At 47.6% G+C, this 27,059-nt stretch overlaps 1 protein-coding gene across 2 annotated transcripts in view; it reads left to right on the forward strand.

Moving 5' to 3' along the window:
• The window catches only part of AHCYL2 (adenosylhomocysteinase like 2), a 101,182-nt gene extending 75,212 nt beyond the window's left edge, over positions 1 to 25,970 (forward strand). For both annotated transcript variants that reach the window (XM_081879907.1, XM_081879908.1), the window contains 11 exons: positions 3,543 to 3,649; positions 4,776 to 4,892; positions 7,950 to 8,013; positions 13,210 to 13,298; positions 15,730 to 15,800; positions 16,060 to 16,154; positions 19,597 to 19,695; positions 21,025 to 21,093; positions 22,663 to 22,741; positions 24,516 to 24,636; positions 25,800 to 25,970. In XM_081879907.1, coding sequence (XP_081736033.1) covers positions 3,543 to 3,649; positions 4,776 to 4,892; positions 7,950 to 8,013; positions 13,210 to 13,298; positions 15,730 to 15,800; positions 16,060 to 16,154; positions 19,597 to 19,695; positions 21,025 to 21,093; positions 22,663 to 22,741; positions 24,516 to 24,636; positions 25,800 to 25,806 — 918 coding nt within the window. In that variant the 3' untranslated portion in view covers positions 25,807 to 25,970. The remainder of the gene's footprint in view (positions 1 to 3,542; positions 3,650 to 4,775; positions 4,893 to 7,949; positions 8,014 to 13,209; positions 13,299 to 15,729; positions 15,801 to 16,059; positions 16,155 to 19,596; positions 19,696 to 21,024; positions 21,094 to 22,662; positions 22,742 to 24,515; positions 24,637 to 25,799) is intronic.
• The last annotated feature ends 1,089 nt before the right edge of the window (positions 25,971 to 27,059 follow it).

The raw sequence follows: 27,059 nt of genomic DNA on the forward strand, positions 1-27,059 counted from the left end.
TGGCATTGTTTTAACTTGCTGCTGCTTTCAGGTTCAAGATGATTTGATGGTTTGGAGTAAATTTATTGAACATTTAAAGGACAGTTGTAAAAACTTAAAAACACTAGCAGGACTGAAATAACTCCTACAATGTACAGAAGAGGTGAAAAGATAAAATAGGCGAGTGGATTTAATAAAGGATACCATCTGAAGGGAGGGAGGGAAGTCACAAGCTCGGCAGAGCAAAAACGTGTATATGTTGTTTAAAGTATGATAAGAAAGAATATGTAAAGAAAATAATAAAAAAATTATGAGAAGGGAAAAAAACCCGACGATTTGATGATTTTATCTGGTTAGGCACCTGACGATTTGGTTTGTGAACTGCTCTGAGTTTTTCCAAATTAAGAGGGGTATGTAAGTGAACCAAACCAATAAATATTGGAAGGATCAGTTGGAATTGCAATGAAAGAGGCAACCAGAATGGGGCCCAGTTGGTGCTTTGTGTAGGCAAAAGGGCACCCCGTTCTTCTCCACAGGAACCAGGCATGTTTTGGCTGCAGTCCTTGTTCTTTCTCTTCCTAAGGGTGCGAGGGAAGCTTGCCAATTTTTGCAGTTCTGGCCTATTTGTGCACATAAAGGAGGAGGGAGAGACAAAAAGATTATGCAAGCTTCTTAATTAAGTGAAGATTAACAAGCACAACCCCTGATTGGGAAGGAGGAATGAGCATTGTATTGCAAAAGTCTCCCCAGGCCACTAATCAGATGATTTTGAAGGGGGTGTGCTTTGAGCAAAGGACTGGGAACCAGCGGCTGCTGCTCTCTCCCTTGCCTGGTTTTCAACATTGTGATATATCACCAACTAAACACACTGATATATCACGATGTCTGAAATAAGGATGGAGCTATGTAGAGGCATTAGCTGGCTTCACAGTTTTCCGGACATCATGATTTTTGCCAGTGCCTGTTCTTGTGGTTTGCTGCCCCATGCATGAGGCAGGAGAAAGCTGAGCCAGTAGTGTTAACAGGGGCTGTAGAATCAAGAGAAACATTGGCTGGCTTCATGGTTTTTCACACACACACACACACACACACACACACACACCATGTTTCATGATATATTGCCGGGTTAAAAATTCTGAAACTGATATCACAATGTTGTTGTTGTTGTTCTTTAGTCGTTTAGTCGTGTCCGCCTCTTCGTGACCCCCTGGACCAGAGCACGCCAGGCACTCCTATCTTCCACTGCCTCCTGCAGTTTGGTCAAACACATGCTGGTAGCTTCGAGAACACTGTCCAACCACCTCGTCCTCTGCCGTCCCCTTCTCCTTGCGCCCTCCATCTTTCCCAACATCAGGGTCTTTTCCAGGGAGTCTTCTCTTCTCATGAGATGGCCAAAGTATTGGAGCCTCAGCTTCAGGATCTGTCCTTCCAGTGAGCCCTCAGGGCTGATTTCCTTAAGAATGGAGAGGTTGGGTCTTCTTGCAGTCCATGGGACTCTCAAGAGTCTCCTCCAGCACCATAATTCAAAAGCATCCATTCTTCGGCGATCAGCCTTCTTGATGGTCCAGCTTTCACTTCCATACATCACTACTGGGAAAACCAGAGCTTTTACTATATGGACCTTTGTTGGCAAGGTGATGTCTCTACTCCCCCCCCCCCAAATAAGGACTTCAAATTGGTTTTGGATGATATATTGCTAAATCACCTAGCCACCTGCAATTCCCAGTTCAGTGCCTTGATAGTAGAGAACATAGCCTTCATGGTTAGTAACCATTGATAGCCTCTGGCTTCATTCTATGACCAGCAGTTCCAAGGTACTTGTCATTTGAGGTACCGGAATTTCTGTCTCTTTTGACATAATCTGGATGTCAACATGTCAAAATAATTTTTATTGAACTTTTCAGGTTTTACATTTCCACATTAACATCTTTCATTATACCCATCCATTCAACGACTTCCCTCCTTCCCCTTCCAAGGTGCTTTTAATTTACCCATAATTCCTGCATATTCTTGTAAATCCATCTAAATCAGTCTCTCCCCCCCCCCCAATTTTGCACCCTTTTAAAAATATGTTTTACTGTTGAATTTACCTTAATGCTGCCAGCATTGTCAATGTGTACAATTATTTTCCACATACTCAGCAAAAAAATCCCCACTCCTCTTTAAATACCTGTTCTTCTTGCTCTATTATTCCACTTCTTAGACCTGCTAACTCTGCATTTTCTATCATCTTAAGCTGCAATCCTCCTAAATGGGGACCTCATTAAACCTCCATTTTCTGGCTAACAAAATCTGAGCCACTGTCGTTGCATACATAAATAAGTTGTTCTGACACCTGGGTACCTGCTTCTGAACTATCCTAACAGGAATGCCTCTTGTTTTTTTTGGGGGGGGGTGTGCTGTTTTAAACAATTTTTTATCTCATTATATCTCATTTCCCAATATTCTTTTAACTTTTTTTGCATGCCCGCCACATATGAAAAAAGTTCCTTCTGTTTCCTTACATTTCCAGCACTGATTAGATTCAAATTTATACATTTTAGCTATTCTACTCGGTGTTAAATACCATCCATGAATCATTTTCATATAATTCTCCTTCAAAGTGTAGCATGCAGCAAATTTCAAATCTTTTCTTCCACAGTTTCTCCCAGAGGTCAGATTCTATTTTATGCCCTTTGTCTGTTGCCCAGCGAGTCATTGATGCTTTTACCAGTTCATCTTTTGTTCCCCACTCCAATAATAGCTTATACAATAGTTCTTCGTTATTCACTAATAAATCTCTTTCAAATTGTGAACTTTATGATCCAGAAGTCAATTTTTCTTTTATAGTTTAAACCAGGCATGTCCAAAGTCTGTTTTGGGGGCATAATCCTGCCCACAGGTCGGTTTAATCTGGCCCCTGTGGCAGTTTATTTCCTGGGGGAAATCCTAAAAAAACCTCAACAATGTAAATCGTAAAAAAAGCTTAACAACTTCAATCCTAAAAAAAGGTCACCAACTTTGTTTGGCCCTTTGGTCGGCCCTCATGGCCCTTCACTTCATCAAATCTGGCCCTCTTTGAAAAAAGTTTGGACACCACTGGTTTAAACATACCATACAATTGGTGGTACTGTAACAGATCTGTTACTTGGCTCCTTATTTCTTCCTTGAGAAGTCCAGTATGTCTCCATAAGTCACCCACTGTCTCTCCATATTGATTATCTTGATTGTAATAGCTTCCATTGGCAGCAGCCCTAGGAGTATTTCCCTTTCCATCGGGTTCTTATATTTCTCCCAGATGCTATACAAATTCTTCCTGATCACATGATTCAAAAAGCTCTTCTACATTTTAGCTTTCCCATACCAAAGACATGCATGCCAGCCGAATCCTGCTGGCAGATCACTGTCGGACTCTCAGATGTACAGAGCAATGTCACCTTCGATAATATGCCTTTCCTTACTCTCTCCAAAGAATATCTACATCCACCAGTGGGGAAAACCTTTTACCCACCACATGTGCAGAATGCCAACTGCTGGGTCTGTAGCAAAGGAATGTGGTAGTAATAACATGTTTGGTGTTTCAGATCTTAGACGATGGTGGGGATCTCACACACTGGATCTACAAGAAGTACCCCAACATGTTTAAGAAGATCAAGGGGATTGTAGAGGAGAGTGTCACTGGGGTCCACAGGTAACAACTCTCGCGTGTTTTGGGTTAGGTGGCAGCTGTATGCTACTCCACCGGTGCCGCTGTTTGGAGAGAAACAGCTTCCTTAATTTTATTACAGTGGTGCTTCGCAAGACGAAATTAATCCGTTCCGTGAGTCTCTTCGTATAGCGGTTTTTTCGTCTTGCGAAGCAAGCCCATTGACAGCTTAGTGAATTAGCGGTTTAGCAGCTTTTAGCGGCTTATCAGCTTAGCGGATCAGCTGATAAGCGGCTTAGCTGCTTAGAAAAAGGGGAGGAAAGGGGGGGGGAACCCACAGGAACTCGCAAGACATTTTCGTCTTGTGAAGCAAGCCCATAGGAAATTCGTTTTGCGAAGCGCCTCCAAAACGGAAAACCCTTTCGTCTAGCGGGTTTTCCGTCTTGCTAGGCGTTCGTCTTGCAGGGCACCACTGTACTCTTTGGTCTGTCCTCCAAAGGAATTCAGAGCAGCACCTTGACATGCCAGTAACCCATGGCAATACAGTGGTACCTCGGGTTAAGTACTTAATTCGTTTCTTAACCTGAAGCACCACTTTAGCTAATGGGGCCACCGGAGCACGATTTCTCTTCTCATCCTGAAGTAAAGTTCTTAACCCGAGGTACTACTTCCGGGTTAGTGGAATCTGTAACCTGAAGTGTATGTAACCTGAAGCGTATGTAACCTGAGGTACCACTGTAATAGCTTGTGGTCACCTTGTACGTTTCATAACTGAAAGAGAATTTGGACCCGACTTCCCCATCTTCAAAAACCCAGCAGTTTGAATCACACATACACTGCCTCCCAAACAAAACTCAGAAAGTGTTGCGAGGGCAGATGCATTAAAAAGTAACTTTTACTTATCAGAATTTCCACATCAAGGGGAAATCTGGATTAAGTGTAAAAAACGGATGGGCTGGCATTTTAATGATAGCATCATGTGGACCTTGCAAAAAACAAAAAACCCTTGCAGGTATGAGCAGCGCTGATTTCACAATAAACCCTTAACTAGGTTCACCCGGTGCTGGTCAGTCAATTGTGTAGGTCAACAGAAGGCAGGAGAGCATCTGGGGAAATTGGAGGAAACCTTGGCTTTTATCCTTTCATTCTTTCCCCTCCCCTCTCACCCTAGATTATATCAGCTATCAAAGGCAGGCAAGCTGTGCGTCCCAGCTATGAATGTCAACGACTCTGTTACCAAGCAGAAGTTTGACAACCTCTATTGCTGCCGGGAATCCATTTTAGATGGGTACGTATCTTTCTGTTTAAATGAACACGGAGAGGAGAATGAGGTCTTTTCACAAGGGTCTGCAGAGAAGCAGCTGCAAAGGTGTAACTATGGCCAACCGTCCAAAATAGCTGCCACAGAGCTCACACAGGCAATTAAGAAAATATATTTCTGCAATAGTTAATCTCTGGTTTTCAGTTTTTACATGGCTTTTATTGTGGATCTGTATGGTTGCTGTGATACTGTTTATGAACAGCAGTACACAAATATTTTTATAAATAGATAAAGCATCTCACTTTTATGGCAGGAAAAAAGCTGGGGTGGTAACTCCCATTCTCCTATGCTGAAGCTTTCCAGTGAATGTGATTTCCATGTTTCCAAACCGCATAGTCTTGCCAGGAGACGGGTGCAGTTTGGGTTTGTTTATTCCAGATATAGTGCATTGTTTTGTTTTTATAAAAAGGCCTCTCTCGATGTTCGGTACAAATCCCGTCACAAGAACGCTTCACTGTGGGAGAATGGCAAAGGAACAGACACCACGTGGCGGATCTTTCCTGCCCTAAATGTCACAGAGGCACCAAACTCCTCAGTAGCTTCAGGAATAAGCTGGCCGCTAGCGCCTAAACCCAGAAGACTAAGAGGGAATTAAGAGCAGGATGTTGCTGACGTGGTAATTGCAGTTCTCATTCCGTAGCCTGGTGGGTTGAAGCTTTTATTACAAGACAACTCGACCCGGCATGTTCTTTTCCATCTCTTACGTTGCTATGTTCATCCAAGTTGATAACTACAAGAAGAAAAGTTGGGGGGGGGGGATGTTATCCCTTTCTCCCTCACCCCCCGCCCACTGCCCTACCATGAAACAAAGGCATCTACAGTGGTGCCTCGCAAGACGAAATTAATCCGTTCCGCGAGTCTCTTCGTCTTGCGGTTTTTTTGTCTTGCGAAGCACGGCTCTTAGCGGCTTTAAGAAAAAGGAAACAAACTTGCAAGAACTCGCAAGACGTTTCGTCTTGTGAAGCAAGCCCATAGGGAAATTTGTCTTGCGGAACGAGTCAAAAAACGGAAAACTCTTTCGTCTTGTGCGTTTTTTGTCTTGCGAGGCATTCGTCTTGCGAGGTACCACTGTAGCTTGTTGTCCTGTTCTCTTCCTCTTGCTAAAGGAACACTATAGGCAATTCATCCCATGAGCTACATTTAGCATTGTTTCCCCAAACCCCTATTTTCATTTCCCAGAGGCATTAGGTGTCCGTGGCAAGGAAGCTCTTCCATGATCAGATGCATACAAAAGGGAGGTGGGATTTAGAGTGTCTTTTGGGCTCTCCTACAATCCTACTTGTCATGGGCTTAGAGGCCCGTGGAGTCGATGCCCGTAGGCCCTGTGACTGGCTGTGAATTCTATCGGCCTTCTTTAGGCCTGTCTCTCTGCTTCAGGGCTGCTTTGCATTGTGCACAACAGGCACGGCCGTCTCAATGTTTGAGGTGGATTTGCAGCCAGCTGCCGTTTCTCAGTGCATACCCCAGTCTGTTTGAACACATCTCTCCCTGCTGGTAACATTGCTGTTCACTGTGAGGCATGGGTGGGCCTGACTCTCACTGAGGATGGCCGCCTTTGCCAAAGATTTTACCATTTCAGAGTGCCAGGTGGGGGAACACATGACTGAACATAACAGCTCCCTGCACATGGAAAATCAGCATGTGAGGTAGAAGGGTTCTAATCTGGCTTTCTCCCTGCGCTGGCTTTCCCTGTGTGGTGAATAGGGTTTTTCTGGCACTCAGTCATGTGATACACCTCCGGCACAGCTTGACCTCCCTCAGTGAGAACAAGGCATGCTGCGGAAAGTTGCTCTTAAAGCCCCGACCCCCAATTTGGGCATTGGCTTCTCCATTTATTGAAATGCAGGCAAATTGCTGCTTCCTAATTCTACTAATATGCTTTCATGCAAATTTGATACCAGCAGAGGACATTATCATTGGCTCGCTCTTGTTTCTGCTGCTTGGCAGAATCGTATGGAAGCAGTTGAAATATTTAAATCAGCTAGGCAGCTAGCTTGGGCCTTGTAAAATGGGCCACGAGAAACAGGAGCAGAACTGCACTCCAATCCCTCGAGACTGCCGTCTATATTCAGTGGAAAATTGAAGTTCCACACTCCCTACACCGCTAACCTATTTTACTTATCTGCTAAAAATAGACTACAATGTAGGGCACAGTTGCAGAGATGCCAAGTAGGGAAGGAGATATGCTAAGAGGGAGAGTTTCCATGTGCAGAACAGCATGGCTTCCTTCACCTGGAAACCACCGTTTTGTGCTTCCCAACAGAGCCCCCGGCAAAAGCTGGGATATCGCAAGGGCCAACGGTTCTCAGCATCTAAGGGTATCCGTTTGGAGGCTTGAAAGGGACACGCAGAAGCAAAGAATTATAAACTAAAGAAAAAGCAGCTTTAAAAGAAGAGGAAGGAATTAAAATCTTCCTAAAGGCAGCTGGTTGCTGTTGATGTGCTTAGATACGCAGGGTCTGCAGTTGCATTGAGCCCCCACATTTAGCTGCTTCGCAAGAGACAGCCTGGCTTTTACTGTTTTGCTTGTTGTTACCTTTATCACTGATAGACTCTCTCCCACCCTGCTCCCTGTCATTCATTGATAATTTCTAATCTTTCACCTGTTGCTGGCTTCCTTTTCAAACCACAGGATCGCTTTGCAGATTCCCAGATACTTGTGAAATAGGCTGTGTGTGTAAGAATTTGCAGGAATCCCCATGTGCAGATAATGTACAGTGGTTATGCTTCCAGGGCTCCCAAAGGATGTGGTGCAGCCTCTTTGCATGTGTACAAAGTGTCTTTGCACATGATTGCAGTAGCCTACGCATGTGGTCCCTACATTGCAAGTCCCCTTGGCAAGAGTGGTACTGCTCTGTAATTTGTATAGCTCCCAGTTCATTTCACTGATGTTGCATCACTGTTGAGCAATACACACAAGGGCCATTATTCACAAATCCAAAACCGCTGTCCCCTTGAGCCTGAAATCCCGCACATAACAGAATTTCTCAAGATTAACTTTGCAACCCTCTCGTTTTTCCTCAGCCTTAAAAGGACAACCGATATGATGTTTGGAGGAAAGCAAGTCGTAGTCTGTGGCTACGGAGAGGTAAGACTCGGATGTTTCCCCCCTGGAGCAAGCTGTGCTTGTGCTCTAGGTGAAGGTTGTGGGTGGCATCATAGTTCCTTCTCAAGTTCTAGGGATCATTTCTCTAAGACTTCCCTCTGGATATCTAAGGGCATTTCCTGTTGGACCCCTGGAAACTTGCAGCAAACAACAGTTTTAGCCCAATGTCAAGACAAGCCTTGCACTCTGCATTATTTTTACACTCCAGCTGGGTCGGGCGTCAGGTTATCTTGTGGGTTCTTCCTTCAGGCTTCCTGTGGCTTTTTGCATGACTGTGTGATACAGAAAGCTGTCATGGAAGTTGCTTTCTTCCCTCAGTCATTTTTTAATCTCTTTCAAGATGAATGAAGGGCCTTCCTGGAGAGTCTCCATGCTGACAGGCATTCTGAGTGGCTGAACCCAGAACTGTGGGACTCCCTTCCACTGGAGATGCACTAGAGTCCTTGTACTTCCCAGAAGCATTTTTTAAACCCCCATGGTGGTGTTGTTTTATATGCCACTTGGTGCCAAAATAGGCTTCTAAACGGTTTGCAAGAACAGAAACCAATTAAGGTTAAGGTAAAGGGACCCCTGACCATTAGGTCCAGTCATGGCCGACTCTGGGGTTGTGGCGCTCATCTCGCTTTATTGGCCGATGGAGCCAGCGTACAGCTTCCGGGTCGTGTGGCCAGTATGACTAAGCCACTTCTGGCGAACCAGAGCAGCGCACGGAAACGCTATTTACCTTCCTGCAGAGCGGTACCTATTTATCTACTTGCACTTTGACATGCTTTCGAACTGCTAGGTTGGCAGGAGCAGGGACCGAGCAACGGGAGCTCACCCGTCGTGGGAATTCAAACCGCTGACCTTCTGATCGGCAAGTCCTAGTCTCTGTGGTTTAACCCACAGCGCCACCCGCGTCCCTAGAAACCAATTACACGAGCATTAAAATATAAACATCCACAGTTAAAGCATGCAATAAAACAACCCCATTACAACAGCATAGTAATGGGGGACACAGGTTGAGAGATCAAGGGACGGATTGCATAAACAGGTGCATCTCCAAAAGCCGGCGGAATGCCAATACAGATTAAGCCTTTCATATTTCGGGAAGTGCATCCCATAGCATTAGTGCCACCCCTGCTTTTCTTCTTTATTCAAGTTGTTAAGGACTTAACATATGGGATGTTGGTGTCAGGGCGCAGAACTGGCCTGTGTGCATTTGAGGCACCTGCAGAGCAAGCACCAGGTTGGCTTAGTGGTGGCCTCTGATCTCTGAGAGCACAAGGTGGCCGCATGTCCCCATCTTGCATTGCACAGACGACAACAACAACAACAACAACAATAATAATTTTTTATTTATACCCCGCCCTCCCCAGCCAAGGCCGGGCTCAGAGCGGCTTACAAGCAATAATAAAAACAAGATGAATGATTACAAACTTAAAAGCAAAAATAAAATACAACATTAAAATAATGGAACTTTAAAATATTAAAATGTAGCCTCATCGCAGGAGGAGAAGGAAAAGAAGAAGAAGAAGAAGAAAGTGGTGTCTTCGGGTCAGCCAAACACCTTTGCATTCTCTGCAGGGTGGATGGGAAGTGAAGATAACACAGGAGACTGAAACCCCAACACTGATCGGCTGTTACTGGACAGAACTGATTACGGGGGAGCAATGGCACACTCACTGAACTGGCACGTCTGCACAGGAACCTTCTGTAATCCCAGGAGGAAAAAGAAGATTTCACGTGTCCATGTTTTTGTTTTTTGCACCACCTACATGTAATTTGCAGGGACGCGGGTGGCGCTGTGGGTAAAACCTCAGTGCCTAGGACTTGCCGATTGTATGGTCGGCGGTTCGAATCCCCGCGGCGGGGTGAGCTCCCGTCATTCGGTCCCAGCTCCTGCCCACCTAGCAGTTCGAAAGCACCCTTAAGTGCAAGTAGATAAATAGGTACCGCTTTATATTGGGAAGGTAAACGGCGTTTCCGTGTGCTGTGCTGGTGCAGGCTTGCCAGAGCAGCTTCGTCACGCTGGCCACGTGACCCGGAAGTGAGTCTTCTGAAGTTTACTATACAGCGGAAAGGAGCAGCCAAGCATACTAGGACTCAATTTCTTGACTTTAGGAAAGCCGACTTCATAAAACTTAGGGAACTGCTGGGTGAGATCCCATGGACAGTAATATTAAAAGGAAAGGGAGTTCATGATGGCTGGGAGTTTGTTAAGAGAGAGATAGTAAAAGCACAACTTCAGGCAATACCAATGAGACGGAAACATGGAAGGTGCCTAAAGAACCCGGGGTGGCTATCTAAAGAACTTTTAACTGAGTTAAGATTAAAAAAGGATGTGTACAAAAAATGGAAAAGGGGGGAAACCACCAAAGAGGAATTCAAACAAATAGCCAGCACGTGTAGACACAAAGTCAGAAAAGCTAAAGCACAGAATGAACTCAGGCTTGCTAGAGAGGTTAAAAGCAACAAAAAAGGCTTTTATGGGTATGTTCGTAGCAAAAGGAAGAACAAAGAAACAGGGGTCACTCAGAGGAGAAGATGGTGAAATGCAAACAGGGAACACAGAAAGGGCTGAACTCCTCAATGCCTTCTTTGCCTCAGTCTTCTCCAATAAAGAAAACAATGCCCGACCTGAAGAATTTGGAGCAAATGATTCAGCAGAGGAAACACAGCCCAGAATAACTAAGGAGATAGTACAAGAATACTTGGCTAGTTTAGATGTATTCAAGTCTCCAGGGCCAGATGAACTGCATCCAAGAGTATTAAAAGAACTGGCAGATGTGATCTCAGAACCACTGGCAGTCATCTTTGAGAATTCCTGGAGAACAGGCGAAGTCCCGGCAGACTGGAGGAGGGCAAATGTTGTCCCTATTTTCAAAAAGGGGGAAAGAGAGGACCTAAATAATTACCGCCCAGTCAGTCTGACATCAATACCAGGGAAGATTCTGGAGCAGATCATTAAGCAAACAGTCTGTGAGCACCTAGAAAGGAATGCTGTGATCACCAATAGTCAGCATGGATTTCTGAAAAATAAGTCATGTCAAACTAACCTGATCTCGTTTTTTGACAGAATTACAAGCCTGGTAGATGAAGGGAACGCAGTGGATGTAGCCTACCTTGATTTCAGCAAGGCATTTGACAAGGTGCCCCATGATATTCTTGTAAAGAAGCTGGTAAAATGCGGACTTGACTATGCTACCGCTCAGTGGATTTGTAACTGGCTGACTGACCGAACCCAAAGGGTGCTCATCAATGGTTCCTCTTCATCCTGGAGAAGAGTGACTAGTGGGGTGCCACAGGGTTCTGTCTTGGGCCCGGTCTTATTCAACATCTTTATCAACGACTTGGATGATGGACTCAAGGGCATCCTGATCAAATTTGCAGATGACACCAAACTGGGAGGGGTGGCTAACACCTCAGAGGACAGGATCACACTTCAAAACGACCTTGACAGATTAGAGAACTGGGCCAAAACAAACAAGATGAATTTTAATAGGGAGAAATGTAAAGTATTGCACTTGGGCAAAAAAAATGAGAGGCACAAATACAAGATGGGTGACACCTGGCTTGAGAGCAGTACATGTGAAAAGGATCTAGGAGTCTTGGTTGACCACAAACTTGACATGAGCCAACAGTGTGACGCGGCAGCTAAAAAAGCCAATGCAATTCTGGGCTGCATCAATAGGAGTATTGCATCTAGATCAAGGGAAGTAATAGTGCCACTGTATTCTGCTCTGGTCAGACCTCACCTGGAGTACTGTTTCCAGTTCTGGGCACCACAGTTCAAGAAGGACACTGACAAACTGGAACGTGTCCAGAGGAGGGCAACCAAAATGGTCAAAGGCCTGGAAACGATGCCTTATGAGGAACGGCTAAGGGAGCTGGGCATGTTTAGCCTGGAGAAGAGGAGGTTAAGGGGTGATATGATAGCCATGTTCAAATATATAAAAGGATGTCACATAGAGGAGAGAGAATGGTTGTTTTCTGCTGCTCCAGAGAAGCGGACACGGAGCAATGGTTCCAAACTACAAGAAAGAAGATTCCACCTAAACATTAGGAAGAACTTCCTGACAGTAAGAGCTGTTCGACAGTGGAATTTGCTGCCAAGGAGTGTGGTGGAGTCTCCTTCTTTGGAGGTCTTTAAGCAGAGGCTTGACAACCATATGTCAGGAGTGCTCTGATGGTGTTTCCTGCTTGGCAGGGGGTTGGACTCGATGGCCCTTGTGGTCTCTTCCAACCCTATGATTCTATGATTCTAAGTGTCTCCGGACAGCGCTGGCCCCTGGCCTCTTAAGCGAGATGGGCGCGCAACCCCAGAGTTGGTCACGACTGGCCCGTACGGGCAGGGGTACCTTTACCTTTACCTTTTACATGTAATTTGCAGCATCTGCTTGTCCATTGACTTCAGGTTCATGGAATAAGCAGCTCCCAAGGGGCAACCCTTTCCTGCAGCCCCCATGCAGAAATTCCCTTTGAAAGCCACTCTTGCTACTCTGCAGGGTTGTGGAACCATTGTTCATCTTGGGAAGTCCAGGGTTCTGTGTGAGATAAAATAACCCAATTTGAATAGTTCTTACCTTTCCTACAGGAAAACATCTTGTTTGCTTGGGTTCTTGTACAGTCATACCTCATGTTACGGACGCTCCAGGTTACGTCTTTTCAGATTTTGTCCCGCGGCAACCCTGAAATACCAGAAAGGGTTACTTCCAGGTTTCGCCGCATGCGCAGAAGTACTAAATTGTGCTTCATGCATGCGCACAAGTGCCAAATTGCGCCATGCACATGCGCAGATATGGCGCTTCGGGTTGCGCTCTTTTCAGGTTGCGAACGGGTCTCCGGAACGGATCCTGTTTGCAACCAGAGGTACCACTGTATATAACTGGACATGCTTTTATTGTACCTAGACACTCCTGGGCTTTCCTCTCTTTTGGACAGAAGCATTTTTCCATCGTTGCATGCGGATGCCCACTTGGGCGTAGTGTCTAGTTACCGTGTGCTTAAGCTCCCCACCCACAAATGCTTGGTGCTGTTGGGTTAATTGCACTGAAAGTTCATCTTCCGACCCTCCTCCCTTGGGCTTCTCCCGCCACAGGACCCAGAAATGTAGAGCTGCATTGTTGTTTTTCCCCCAACTCTTGCAGCGTTGAGTCCTCTGTGGCTCTTTCCTGACGTTCTGCTCTCCCGCTGCAGGTGGGCAAGGGCTGCTGTGCCGCACTGAAGGCCATGGGCTCCATTGTGTACGTGACAGAGATCGACCCCATTTGTGCCCTGCAAGCCTGGTAAGAGCTGAAGCTGCGGAGGAATGTGGGCAGGGTCTTCAGTCAGCCTGTGGTGTGGGCTTGGCACAGGATTCAATCCCTTGCTTTACAGAATCCCGCTGGCCCTTCCTATTGCCATCCATGCAACAGCATGCCAACTTTGGAAGGGTGGGGCGGGGGGGGGGGGAGTTAAGAGAGCCACATGGATCAGAGCGAAGCTGCTAGGAGGCACCCAAAGTTTCCAGTTTTTGAAGGAGTTTGTAACTCTAAAGCAGTGGTGGCGAACCTTTTAGAGACCGAGTGCCCAAACTGCAAACCAAAACCCACTTACCGTATTTTTCGCTCTATAAGACACACTTTTCCCCCTTCAAAAATTAAGGGGAAATGTGTGTGTGTCTTATGGAGCGAATGCAGGCTCCTTGGCTTCAGCGATAGCAACGCGAAGCCTCCGAAGCGCAGAGGGAGAGCTCCCCCCGTGCTCCGGAGGCTTTGCGTTGCTTTCACTGAAGCCGCCTGAAGCCCCCGGAGCGCAGCGGGAACTCCCGCTGTGCTCTGGAGGCTTCAGGCACTATCCGCAAGCCTTCGGAGCACAGCAGGAGTTCCCGCTGCGCTCCGAATGCTTTCGGATAGCCGCCTGAAGCCGGGAGAGCGAGAGGGGTCAGTGCACACCGATCCCTCTTGCTCTCCAGGCTTCGCTTCGCTGGAGAGGCGCTGCACAGTTTTCCCTCTCTGCGCAGCGCCCCTTCAGAGAAGCGGGGAGGAGAAATGGAAGGGGCTCCGTTTCTCCTGCCGCTTCGCTGAAGGGGTGCTGAGCAGAGAGGGGGAGAATTTTTTTCTTCCTGTTCTCCCTCTCCTATGGTCCGGTGCGTCCTATAGGGCGAAAAATACGGTATTTATTGCAAAGTGCCGAGAGTGGAGCTTCTTTTTTTGGGGGGGGGGAAGCTGCTGTCCAAAGTTTTGGGGGTAGCAAAAGTTGCTTTGCTTTTTTGGGGGGGATGCCCCAAAGCCGCCGAGCTTTTTAAGGGGAGGGGAGAGAACAGAAATAAATGACCAATAATACCTTCGCAGCACCGACTTCATCATCCGCATTTGGAATAAAAGGACATATTCTACTCATGTAAAAACACGCTGATTCCCGGACCGTCCATGGGCCGGATTGAGGAGGCGATTGGACTACATCCAGCCCCTGGGCCTTAGGTTGCCGACCCCTTCTCTAAAGGGGTGGTGCTGGAGTGCTCAACATCAGTGCAGGACATCTTCTAAATATTTTCCGGAGTGAGCGCAAACAGGGCAGCAATTACAACTGACATAAAGAACCAGCCAGAGTCCTTGTTAAAATCCAGAGGGAAATGCCATTAAGTTTGTTAAGAAAATCACCTGCTGCATTTGACAGCTGTCAGAGTGCGATGGTTTTTTGTTTTGTTTTTTTGGGCAAGGTCGCCTTGTTAACTTGGTTTATCCTCCTAGCCACAGGGATTGGGAATCTCAGACCCCACCCAGGTTGGACTGCGAGCTTCCAGGCCCCTAGTTATGTGGCCCCTGTGGAACTGACCAGGCCACACCTCCCGCAGGCCCTGCTCCACATCCTCCTTAAGCGCTTTTGCCTGGCTGGAACGTGCTCTTGAACTGTAACCGTGCCTCTTCCTTGCCTGGATGGAAGATGGAGAGGTGTGGGGCTGGCATAGAAGCCCCTAACTGCCTGCAGCCAGCTGCATACATCTGTTGCTCGGCCCACTTTGGCCTCGTGCCCCACTTCCTCTTGCAAAGCCCCGCCCAGCGCTGGAATGTGGCTGCCCACGAGGGGATGCAGCATTTGGTCTGGAAAGGGCTCCCTAACCTCATTCTGGCACCACTCACGCCCTGCATTGGTACCCATGTAGAACTGCCATTTTGTTAGTCGACTTCACCCATCCAACCAAATTGGCTGCTGCCTCCGAAAGCTCACACAATGAGAGTTTGGTTTCCAAAGTGTAACTGCTGTTCTGGATACAGATAGGTAGCCGTGTTGGTCTGCCATAGTCAAAACAAAACAAATTCCTTCCAGTAGCACCTTAAAGACCAACTAAGTCAGTTCTTGGTATGTTCTGGAATAGGTTGTTCTGTTGTTGTTCTTGCTGTTCTGGAATAGGTTTTCTTCAGCAGACCAGGAGCTTCACAGTGACGACAACAACAACGACAACTTGTTGTTGTTGTTGTTAGTATTACCCCGCCCATTTGGTTGGGTTACCCCAGCCACTCTGGGCGGCTTCCAACAAAGATTAAAAATACAATAAAACACCAGTCATTAAAAACTTCCCTAAACAAGGCTGCCTTCAGATGTCTTCTAAACGTCAGATAGTTGTTTTAGCTCTCTGACATCTGATGGGAGGGCGTTCCACAGGCCGGTTTTCAGGTGGGGGTGTTTTCTGCTGGGCTTCGGTTTTAGGGGTCTCTCTCTGCTTATTTCTCACAGCATGGACGGCTTCCGTCTTGTGAAACTCAACGAAGTGATTCGGCAAGTCGACATTGTTATCACTTGCACAGGTACGCTTGCATTGCAGCGGGGTTTCGTTGTGGAAATGGTAGCGCGATCCCCTTCGCAGTCTTCCTAATGGAACGGTAGAAGGAAATCCATAGCCGGCCGTGTCCCAGAAGGGTGGGCTGGGCCCAGCTCCGTCCATTTCAACCAGGGTTTGTGCAACAAGATGCTCCCAGTGTGTGCTAGTCGTTCTTAGAAAGCCAGGGTGGGGTTTAGAGCAAGCACTCCATACTGTAAATCTTGTTTCTTTCTGTGTGTTTGTAGGTAACAAAAACGTAGTGATCAGAGAACATCTTGACAGAATGAAGAACAGTTGCATTGTTTGTAACATGGGGCATTCCAACACTGAAATTGACGTGGTAAGAGCTGGGCTTTCTTTTTTCCCCAGTCTCTAGTAAAGGGCTTTAGGGATGGTCTTCCCTGCTCTACCTGCAATGCAGTGCATTATGGGAAACGAAGGAGGGTTCTGGGTCTTTTCTAGCAGAGCTGGATCCAAATTCAGGGGAATGCTAGAGCAGCTTTTCTATAGGCAATAGAAGAAGAGGAGGAGTTTGGATTTGATATCCCGCTTTATCACTACCCGAAGGAGTCTCAAAGCGGCTAACATTCTCCTTTCCCTTCCTCCCCCACAACAAACACTCTGTGAGATGAGTGGGGCTGAGAGGCTTCAGAGAAGTGTGACTAGCCCAAGGTCACCCAGCAGCTGCAGGTGGAGGAGCGGAGACGCGAACCCGGTTCCCCAGATTACGAGTCCACCGCTCCTAACCACTACACCACACTGGCTCTCTGAGCTCTGTGAAGCCTGAAAGATTGCAGCCTGCCAGCAGATATTTCTAGATACCTGTGTTCTGCTCCAAAGAAACACGTGTGGGGGGGTTATCCTCCTGAGGGCGTGTCATCTTCTGAACTAGAAAAACACATGGGTTGGCTTAATAATGAACAGAACTTTATGCCTGGTTTTATTACATTTTCATTCTGTCCAAGGAGCTCACAGTACCAGGTTTTCCCCCTTCTTCTTGGCAACCCTGTGAATTAGGTTAGGCTGAGAGAGAGAGGCTACACAACCTTCACCTAGGGAGTTTAATGGCTGTGTGTGAACTTGTATCCTGGGCCTGGACAGAAATAATAATAATAATAATAATAATAATAATAATAATAATAATAATAATTTATTTATACCCCGCCCTTCCCGGTTCAAAAACCAGGCTTAGGGCAGCTAACAACAAATTTAAAACACTTAATTGTAAAAACAGCATAAAATACAGTATAAAAACATGAATAACAATAAAATTCAAAGTTCAGAAATCAATTTAGGGGAAATCCATCTAATAAGCATTAGATAATCCCCAGGGCTAGCTGGCTGAATTAGTCCTACTTGGGCCAGCGAGGAGGCCAGGGGAGAATTAGCTGTGGGGTCTCAGAGCGAGTGATCTTCATAAAAGGGGAAGGGGAGGGAAGAGAAGGGAAATAGAAGATCAGGCTGAATTCAAATTAAAGGCCAGGCGGAATAGCTCTGTCTTACAGGCCCGATGGAAGGAATTTGAATCCTGCAGGGCCCTAGTCTCATGGGACAGAGCATTCCACCAGGTCGGAGCCATCACTGAGAAGGCCCTGGCCCTGGTGGAGGATAATCTGACTTCTTTAGGGCCTGGGACCTCTAAACTATGGTTGTTCATGGACCTTAAGGTCCTCTGCGGGGCAGACCAGGAGAGGCGGTCCTGTAGATACGAGGACCCTAAGCCACGGCTATTAGTTAGTCTTCCCCAAGCTGGTGCCCTCTGTAAAATCCCCACCACCCCTGACAATTGGCTGTGATGGCTGGGGCTGGTAGGAGCTGAACCCCAGCAGCCCACGGTTTGTGGAGGGCTGCTGTGGCTGCGCTGCTCGGCTGCTGTAATAAAAAGCGAACGTCAGCCTTTAAACCAGCAAAGTGGGTCGTTCATAATGCTCTTTGTGAAGCACCCTTTAGAGGACGCTTGTCCATGCTTCTTCCAGGCTCTCATTGAGTGCTTTTTCGACCCTTTGTCTCACCGGTAGGGGCAGATAGGAGTGCTGAACAGCTTTACCCCTCTGGCTTTCCAAAACAGCACAATAGGGAGGGCTGACATTTGTTCTTTTGGAACCAGGCAAACACCAGCCTTGTCCAAGTTTTTTGGGGGTGGGGGGAGGGCAGGGAGATAAGTAGTGGAGCTCACTCACTCATCTGTCAGGACATCTGCTGGCATGCCAGCTTGTATTTAGCTGCTAAGCAACCCCTGCAGTAAACAGCTGCTAAACACTGACGTTCCTTCAGCCCAGGCCTCTCTGTGTGTCCGTGTCAGCGGAGGAGCTGGGTAATCGGAGCCCTCTGACAAGGAGGCTTCCTCTGAGAGGGCTCTTGGTTTGGTCATTGTCCTTTTCAGAGTCAGGATGTGCCCATGCACCTCTCTAATTTAGGGGACAGGATTGTAGGCGACATTTTTCTGCCTCACTTGCCCTCACAGCATTCCACCACACCACAGCAACTGCAATCCACTGCAACGCCTGGAATCACGGTTTGGTTTGGTTTTCTAATGGGCGCTTCCCAAAATATTGTTGCCCCAGACACACCCACTGAAGCACTCTTTCCATCAGTCTGATCTCACTGCTAGCAGGGGACTGGCCTGCGCTGCTGGCTTGCATTCAGAAATGTTGCAGAAAAGTGGGGTGGAGTGCCCTTTTTCTGGGCTGGTTTTTTCCCACTGCCTGCCCTCCCAAAAGAAAGTCAGGTATATTTATATACCCATTTTCTGCCATTTCTGCACTCCAGAGTGCATTCATGGTGGATAGCAATGTGGCATAACAATTGGGGCTTTATAAAGACATAACAATTGGGTTTAACAACAACAACAATAATAATAATAGTGATGATGAAAACAACTTCAGAGTAATTTCAGTAATCAGCACAATAGTTAGCTCCTAACAATTCGTGACACTAATAATAATAATAATAATAATAATAATAATAATAATTTATTATTTGGACCCTGCCCATCTGGCTGAGTTTCCCCAGCCACTCTGGGCAGCTCCCAATCGAGTGTTAAAAACAATACAGCATTAAAGATTAAAAACTTCCCTAAACAGGGCTGCCTTCAGATGTCTTTTAAAGATAAGATAGCTGCTTATTTTCTTCACATCTGATGGGAGGGTGTTCCACAGGGTGGGTTCCCTGTAACCTCACTTCTCGCAGGGAGGGAACTGCCAGAAGACCCTTGGCGCTGGACCTCAGTGTCCGGGCTGAACTATGGGGGTGAAGTGAGTCACAATTCATTTATGCAAAATCATTTGGATTCTCTAGAGCAAAGGTGATTAAGAGAGGGGTAATATCAGAGACTTGTAGACGTAAGTACCGGATAGAGAAAGCCCAGGACTTTTTTCTATCCCCTCACAATGCTAGAACGAGCCAGGTCATCCCATGAAGCTCAGTGCCAGGAGTTTCAAGACAGGCAGGCTGAAGGTGGTTTTTCACTAACTGTTTTACGGGATCTGTTGCCACAAGAGCAGTTGCTTTAAAGATGAAGAAGGGGGAGGTTGCACTGGACAAATCCGCGGTCTGATTCAGCAGAGCAGTTCTTACTTCCTGCCTCTGGCGGTGCTGAACTGGTGAATCGGGGCCGCCGAAGTGTAAGGCGTGCGTTGTCCTGCAATGCCCACCCCCTGCAGACCTTAGATCTCGCTCAGCCGACGACAAGTTACTCCGTGCAGTGAGACTTTGTGCAGTGACCATTTCTGCTGACTCCGAAGGCCCTTTCTGCTTCAGACTTTTCGAATGTTGTCTTCCAGGCCAGCTTGCGTACCCCGGAGCTGACATGGGAGCGGGTGAGGTCTCAGGTAGACCATGTGATTTGGCCTGATGGGAAGAGGATAGTGCTGCTGGCAGAGGTAAGGGAGCTGCGGTGGAACCCAGGAGGGCCTTCCAAACAGGGTGGAATAACTTTGCTGTGTACTTGTGCCCACCAGATGTTTTGGACTGCACGTCTTGTAGTCCTAAACATCAGGAGGGCACCGGGCTGGTGAAGAAGGCTGGGTGGGTGCTGAGAGCTCCCTGTGTGTACAGTTGTGGTTCAGAAGATGAGCTCCTCCTTCATCTTGGCCTGGGGTTCTCTAGTGCACATCTGGAGGGGCCTCCCAGTGCTGACCCTTTAGAACAGCCTTTGGTCCCCAGATGTTGTTGGACTACAACTCCCATCACCCCTAGCTAGCAAGGCCAGTGCTCAGGAATGATGGGAGTTGTAGTCCAACAACATCTGGGGACCCACAGGTTGAGAACCGCTGCTTTAGAAGCTTCTCCCAAGAGCTAACAGCCTTGCTGAGTCAAAGACAGAGCCATTCAAGTTCACTTCCTTCTGAGGGGGCTCCTGTTGCTTCCCCCTGTTGCTGTTTGGCGGTGGAGCTGAATTGCTGGCAGCCCCTGCAGGTCAGGAGCAGTCTGCCCGTGGAGAAGCCAGCGTTGGATGCAGGAATGATATGTTTTTTTATCATGATATGATCCATGCGACGGTCATCTCCAGGCTTGACTACTGTAATTCGCTCTACGCGGGGCTGCCCTTGAAGCTGACCCAGAAACTCCAGCGGGTGCAGAATGCTGCAGCGAGGCTCCTCACGGCGTCCCTGCCATGGGAGCGTATTCACCCAGTGCTTTTCAAGCTGCACTGGCTCCCGGTAGAGTACAGGGTCAGATTTAAGGTGCTGCTTTTGACCTTTAAAGCCCTTCACGGCCTAGGACCCTCGTACCTACGGGACCGCCTCTCCTGGTATGCCCCACGGAGAGCCTCAAGGTCCATAAACAACAACACCCTAGTGGTCCCGGGCCCTAAGGAAGTTAGATTGGCTTCGACCAGAGCCAGGGCCTTTTCAACTCTGGCTCCAGCTGGTGGAACGCTCTGCCTCATGAGACCAGGGCCCTGCGGGATCTGATTTCTTTCCGCAGGAGCTGTGAGACAGAGTTGTTCCGCCTGGCCTTTGGTTTGGAGCCAATTTGATTCCCTCCCTCTCTTTCTTTTTTCTTTTCCTTCTCCTGCGATGAGGATACATTTTAATATTTTAATGTTCCATTATTTTAATGTTGTATTTTATTTTTGTTTTTAAGTTGTAATCATTCATCTTGTTTTTATTATTGCTTGTAAGCCACTCTGAGCCTGGCCTTGGCTGGGGAGGGCAGGGTATAAATAAAAAAATATTATTATTATTACTATTATTATTATCTTTCAGGGGCGCTTGCTGAACCTGAGCTGCTCCACAGTTCCAACCTTTGTGCTGTCAATAACAGCGACTACCCAGGTGAGTGGGATTTGCGGGGCAGTTTTCAATAAACTAATATACTGGATCAGCCAAGAGGCCGTTTATTTCAGTTCTTTTTCATAATGGTGACACAGGGGTCCCCCCAAAAAGGTCAGATGCCCTTCTCAGTGTGTGTTTGGCACTCAGAAAGGCAGCCCAAGCAACAGCTTTGTGTTTTGCACCCCTCAACTCCTGCAGTTCAAGGGGGAAGGGCACTGAGGGTAACTTGCATGAGGGTCTTATACAGGGGTCAGCAAACTTTTTCAGCAGGGGGCCAGTCCACTGTCCTTCAGAACTTGTGGGGGCCGGACTATATATTGGGGAGGGAAATGAACCAATTCCCATGCCCCACAAATAACCCAGAGATGCATTTTAAATAAAAGCACACGTTCTACTCATGTAAAAACACGCTGATTCCCAGACTGTCCGCAGGCCGGATTTAGAAGGCGATTGGGCCGGATCCGGCCCCCGGGCCTTAGTTTGCCTACCCATGGTCTCATAGCAAGCGTGGCCAGAGATCACGGGTGATGGGAGTTTGGGCCCCACAACATATGGAGGACCCCAGATTCCCCATCCCTGCCTCGCACCTTCAGTAGCAAAAAAACCTGAATTCACACGTAATGGAATACCGAATGGTTTGGTTTATGTAAAATATGCAGGGATTTATAGTATGCAAAATGAAAGAGAAGAAGGGAATTCGTTGATACTTAAAGAATGTTTAAGTGAGTATACAGTGCTAGGTCATAGAAGGGTATTTCAAAGGGTATTTCAGGAGTTCTGTTGCCATTCCTCAGTTGTGACTCATTCTAGACAAGGGGTTCTTGCTGTTCCACCCCCACCCCCCACCCCCGCATTTTGAAATATCTACGCTCTGCCCCCACTCACCCTGTTCTCTTGCACTGGGCTATCAAGGACTCCCTCAGTTCAAGATGATACTGAGTGGAGCAGATCTGTGACCCAGCAAAATTCCTCGGGGTGAGAAAGCAGAGGTTGGATTCCTTTCGTATTCAGTGTGTTTAGCTGATAGCTGTGTCTGGAGCGAACAAGGGATGCCTCATTCACCCACAGTCAGAACAGCTGCTCGTTTTAGCACTGGGCCATCCTTCCTGATTTTAACCTGTGATCTGGCTGGCTTTGTGTGAAACAGTTGAAGTGCCTTCTTCCCCTGACTCCTGTCCTTCAATGTCCATCTTACGGGAAGCAGGGGTGCCAATTTGAATAAAATATTGGGGGGGCGCGCAGGTAAGCCCTACCCCACCTATTTGATCACAAGGCACAGCACATGAACACACCATTTGCATGGCAATGTTCATCAACTTGGGGGGGGGCAGCCCCCTCATATATTTTATTGGGGGGTGAAGAGTTGGTTCCTGTGCAGGGAAGGATCAGGAATGGAAACAATTTGGTGCTGGTGAGCTGCCATGGAATAGAATCCTGGGCTGATGGTGTTTCTGGTCCCTTCTGGTCCCACCAGGTGTTCCGGTCGACTTGAGCAGCCATTGTTGGGTAGATCTGTTCTGTGGCCAGAGATCCAGCTTAACCCGGTCTCTCTTTTCATTTGTTTGTCAGGCTCTGGCCTTGATAGAGCTCTACAACGCCCCGGAAGGACGCTACAAGCAGGACGTCTACCTGCTGCCTAAAAAAATGGGTAAGCTTCAGCCATCACACTCCACCCTAAGGTACCCTCCTGCTTACCTGCTTCCTGCAGGTGGAAGGTTAGCACTGGGACTCGTTCCCTGCTGCTGCTGCATCCCCAAGGCTCCTGGGGAAGCAGTAATTATATATTATTATTATTATTATTATTATTATTATTATTATTAAATTTTATCATCATCATCATCATCATTCATTCATTCATTTATTTATACATACGCCACCCATCTGTCTGAGTTTCCCCAGCCACTCTGGGCGGCTTCCAACAAAGCTAAAAAATACAGTGGTGGCTCGCAAGACGAAATTAATCAGTTCCGCGAGTCTCTTCGTCTTGTGGTTTTTTCGTCTTGCAAAGCACGGCTACTAGCGGCTTAGTGGCTTTGAAAAAGGGGGGGGGGAAAGAAAAAAAACTCGCAAGAACTCGCCCGACGTTTCGTCTTGCGAAGCAAGCCCATAGGGAAATTCGTCTTGCGAAGCACCTCAAAAGACGGAAAACTCTTTCGTCTAGCGAGTTTTTCGTCTTGCGAGGCATTCGTCTTGTGGGGCACCACTGTACATTAAAATGTCACACATTAAAAACTTCCCCGAACAGGGCTGCCATCAGATGTCTTCTAAATGTCAGGTGGTTGTTTATCTCTTTGACATCTGATGGGAGGCTGTTCCACAGGGCGGGTGCCACCACCGAGAAGGCCCTCTGCCTGGTTCCCTGTAGCTTTGCTTCTCGCAGGGAGGGAACCGCCAGAAGGCCTTCGGTGCTGGACCTCAGTGTCCGGGTAGAAGGATGGGGGTGGAGACGCTCCTTCAGATATACTGGACCAAGGCCATTCAGGGCTTTCAAGGTCAGCACCAACACTTTGAATTGTGCTTGGAAACGGACTGGGAGCCATTGTAGGTCTTTCAAGACCGGTGTTATGTGGCAATAGAGATCACCTCGCTGTCCTCCAAAGGAAGCTGGAGGCTGGTAGCCCTTGGAGGAATGAACTGGCCACACAGTCCGATGCGGAGGGAGCCAGGCCCAGCGCCAAGGGCACAGCGGACAGCGCCAGTCAGTGTCATGTACAGCTCAGCTTCAGGGTCTCATTGCAGCTTGCCTGCCGTTTGTAACCTGGCGACAAAGGCAGCAAACCTCAGCCCCTCTGACTGACTCTACCCCCATTGGCCAGGTCTTGGGGGGGGGGCAAGAGTCCTTTGAGATGAGGCTGGGGAAGGAAGTCTGCAGTCTCTGAAGAAATGAGTGGTAAAAGAAGAAGAAGTAGAAGAAGAAGAAGAGTTTAGATTTGATATCCCGCTTTATCACTACCCGAAGGAGTCTCAAAGCGGCTGACACTCTCCTTTCCCTTCCTCCCCCACAACAAACACTCTGTGAGCTGAGTGGGGCTGAGAGACTTCAGAGAAGTGTGACTGGCCCAAGATCACCCAGCAGCTGCAGGTGGAGGAGCGGGGAAGCGAACCCGGTTCCCCAGATTATGAGTCCACCGCTATTGGGTCAGGGATAGGGAGTCTGTGGCCTTTCAGCTCCTCTATCATTTCTGGCATCTAAAAAGTCCCAGCCATATCCCTCATCCCAGCCATCTAGGAATGAGGGGTCCGTTTTCTCTTGGTTGCTCTTCTGATTATGGCTAGTAACTGCCAGGGCAGTCCTGAGTGTTTTGGGTTGTTGTTTTTTGCTGCAGAACTTCCTGTTTCCATCCCACCCACTTGCATTGTGGGACGTTTGGGGCCTTCCTGCAGCCACACGGACTTAACCAGGGCTGCTTTTCCCTTTTCAGATGAGTACGTGGCAAGTCTTCATCTCCCAACATTTGACGCACACCTGACGGAGCTTTCGGATGATCAAGCGAAATACTTGGGTCTAAATAAACACGGGCCTTTCAAACCAAACTACTACCGGTACTTTCCTTTTGTTAAAATAAAAATCAGGAAATCTCCCTGCCCCTGCCCCCCCCTTTAATGTCCTATATGCTGGAGACCTTGGGGTTGTTTCAGAGTCTGTGCTCATTGGGCTGTAGGGCAGGTAGTGAGGAGCCCATAAAGGCACAATGAGGCCTTTATATTTCTCCAGCTCGTGTCAGTGTCAGCACGTACCAGATCCTCAGTTATGGCAGGCGTTTTGGCTGAAGATTATCGACTCAGTCTACAGTTAAAGATTACAGTTTGCAGTCACTTAGCAGCATGAAGGAAACAGAACTAGGTCCAGTGAGCAATGCCCCCCCCCCCAAGCTACAAAAGCCTAGTTTAACAGTACAGTGGTACCTCGGGTTACAAACACCTCAGGTTACAAACACTTTGGGTTACAGACCCTGCTAATCCAGAAGTAGTACCTCAGGTTAAGAACTTTGCCCCAGGATGAGAACAGAAATTGCACCGCGGCGGCAGCAGGAGGCCCCATTAGCTAAAGTGGTGCTTCAGGTTAAGAACAGTTTTAGGTTAAGTACGGACCTCCGGAATGAATTAAGTACTTAACCCGAGGTATCACTGTAATAACAATTTATATAAAAGAGGAACCTCAAGTTTAAGAATGGTTTAGGTTAAGAACGGACCCCCAGAATGAATTAAGTTCGTAACCAGAGGTACCATTGTAAGGACAGCTGAGTCCCTCATTTATTGCACCCCTGATTCTGCTAGATCCAAGAATTCAGTAGCTTCCAGAGCCGTCTCCTTGTTTGGGGTGAGGATAGAAGCCTGTGTCCCAAGAGGAAGGTAATTGGAGCGTGGTGGGCTTCACTGCAACTCACCAAGACTTCACTCCCAAGACTTCACTCACCAACTTCACTCCCAAGAGCTTGCAGTCGCTTTACTAGCACAGTTCAATTGAATGAAATGCATTCACTTACCTACAGGGCGAAACCTCCTACACTCATCCGAAAGTGTTTGTTCTGATTTAGAGTGCAGCGGGAATTAGGAGATGAGAAAAGAGCTCAGATGTTACAAGAGCAAAATATAAGAGCCCTTTCTCCTCAACCCCCACCCCACCCCCATCTCTTGAAGGAAAGAGAAAGTGAATGCTTTGGGGTTATAATCCAGTTGTTTTGTGATTATTATTTTTTAAACAGGTATTAATTTCCTGTGGCTGTAGCTGGAAGGAAGAGGAGGAGCAAAAACCTCAAGACCTCTCTCGGCTACCGTGCAGGACAAACCAGTACAAGCTTCTGAACATAGAACCAGGCTTGCTGCCGTAGTACACAGTGTGTTAGGTTATTTATTTATTAAACTAGAATACTGTACATGCGGCCTCTGCCAATGGTGTTTTTTAAACTGCCATGGGACTGTGAGATGATGGACTTTGGGGGGTGGTTTTTTGTGGGGTGGGGAGTGGAAAGCTGTAGTTGGGGGCTGGGGGAAGGAGAGAGATTGTCTGGCCAAATGAATTTTACCGCAGATTATGTCAGCTTCAAGCAATCTTGTTATCACTGTTATGTCTAATCCAGTGTACAAATTAACAAAGGGGGCTGGAAGAGAGCAGCCAAAGTTGGATGGGCGTGAGAGAGCGGGGGGCCATCACTCCAGGTTTCCTTCGCTTCTCTCTCTCTCTCTCTCTCTTTCTGTTTCTCTTGTGTTTTTGCCATGGCAGTTGGGAAAGTGACTGCAGATTTGCTTTAACGTGGAAGCCTCGCAAGTCCGCTCCACATGCTGCTAAGACACTTGCAACCTCATTGCGGGGGAAACCTTGTTCTGAATTTAGCTGCTTGTGCAAAGGGGAGAGGCAGCTTCTGGAGAGCAGGCCAGGCAAATGTTGCCCCCTCCTCTCTCCCCCCCCCCACACCTACCTTGCTGGGGTCTGTGGAGCAGGCACCCTTTTTTTGCATAAGATCATTGTTGTGCTTCTGCAATAGCCTTGCAGGTTTTATATGCAAGTCGCGACGAGCTCCCTCCCTCCCTATGCCTACCAAAGCTTCATTCTTGCAGGACTTGTGGTGTTGGGGCATTACGTGCTCATCCTGACGCTAAGCAGCCAAGCAACTTGTGTCGGCCCCTGCGGAACAGGGCAGCAGAACGCTGGCAGGCCTGCTAGCGAGAACCCTTCTCGTCCCACAATCCTTTTCTCTGTGCCAAGGGATTGTAGTCCTTGCTGAGAATAGACTTTGAGATCCACCTGTATTTGGTTTTAGGAAACGTCCAAGTCTCTCCCACCCCCAGTTGGGCAGCTGTTGCTTTTTAAACAGGTGTCGTCAACATCCTGCAAATGTGACCTGGGCATTTGTTTGCACAAACTCAAATCTGCTTTCCAGTTGCTTGCAGGACCAGAGCAGGTTCTGTTAGCGTGAAGCGAACCAGGGGTGAATTTGTCGTTGATGCTGGGCCTGAGCCAGTGG

Source organism: Podarcis erhardii, assembly GCF_964252035.2.
Source record: "Podarcis erhardii genome assembly, chromosome: 10".
In the NCBI taxonomy this organism is placed as follows: Eukaryota; Metazoa; Chordata; class Lepidosauria; order Squamata; family Lacertidae; genus Podarcis; species Podarcis erhardii.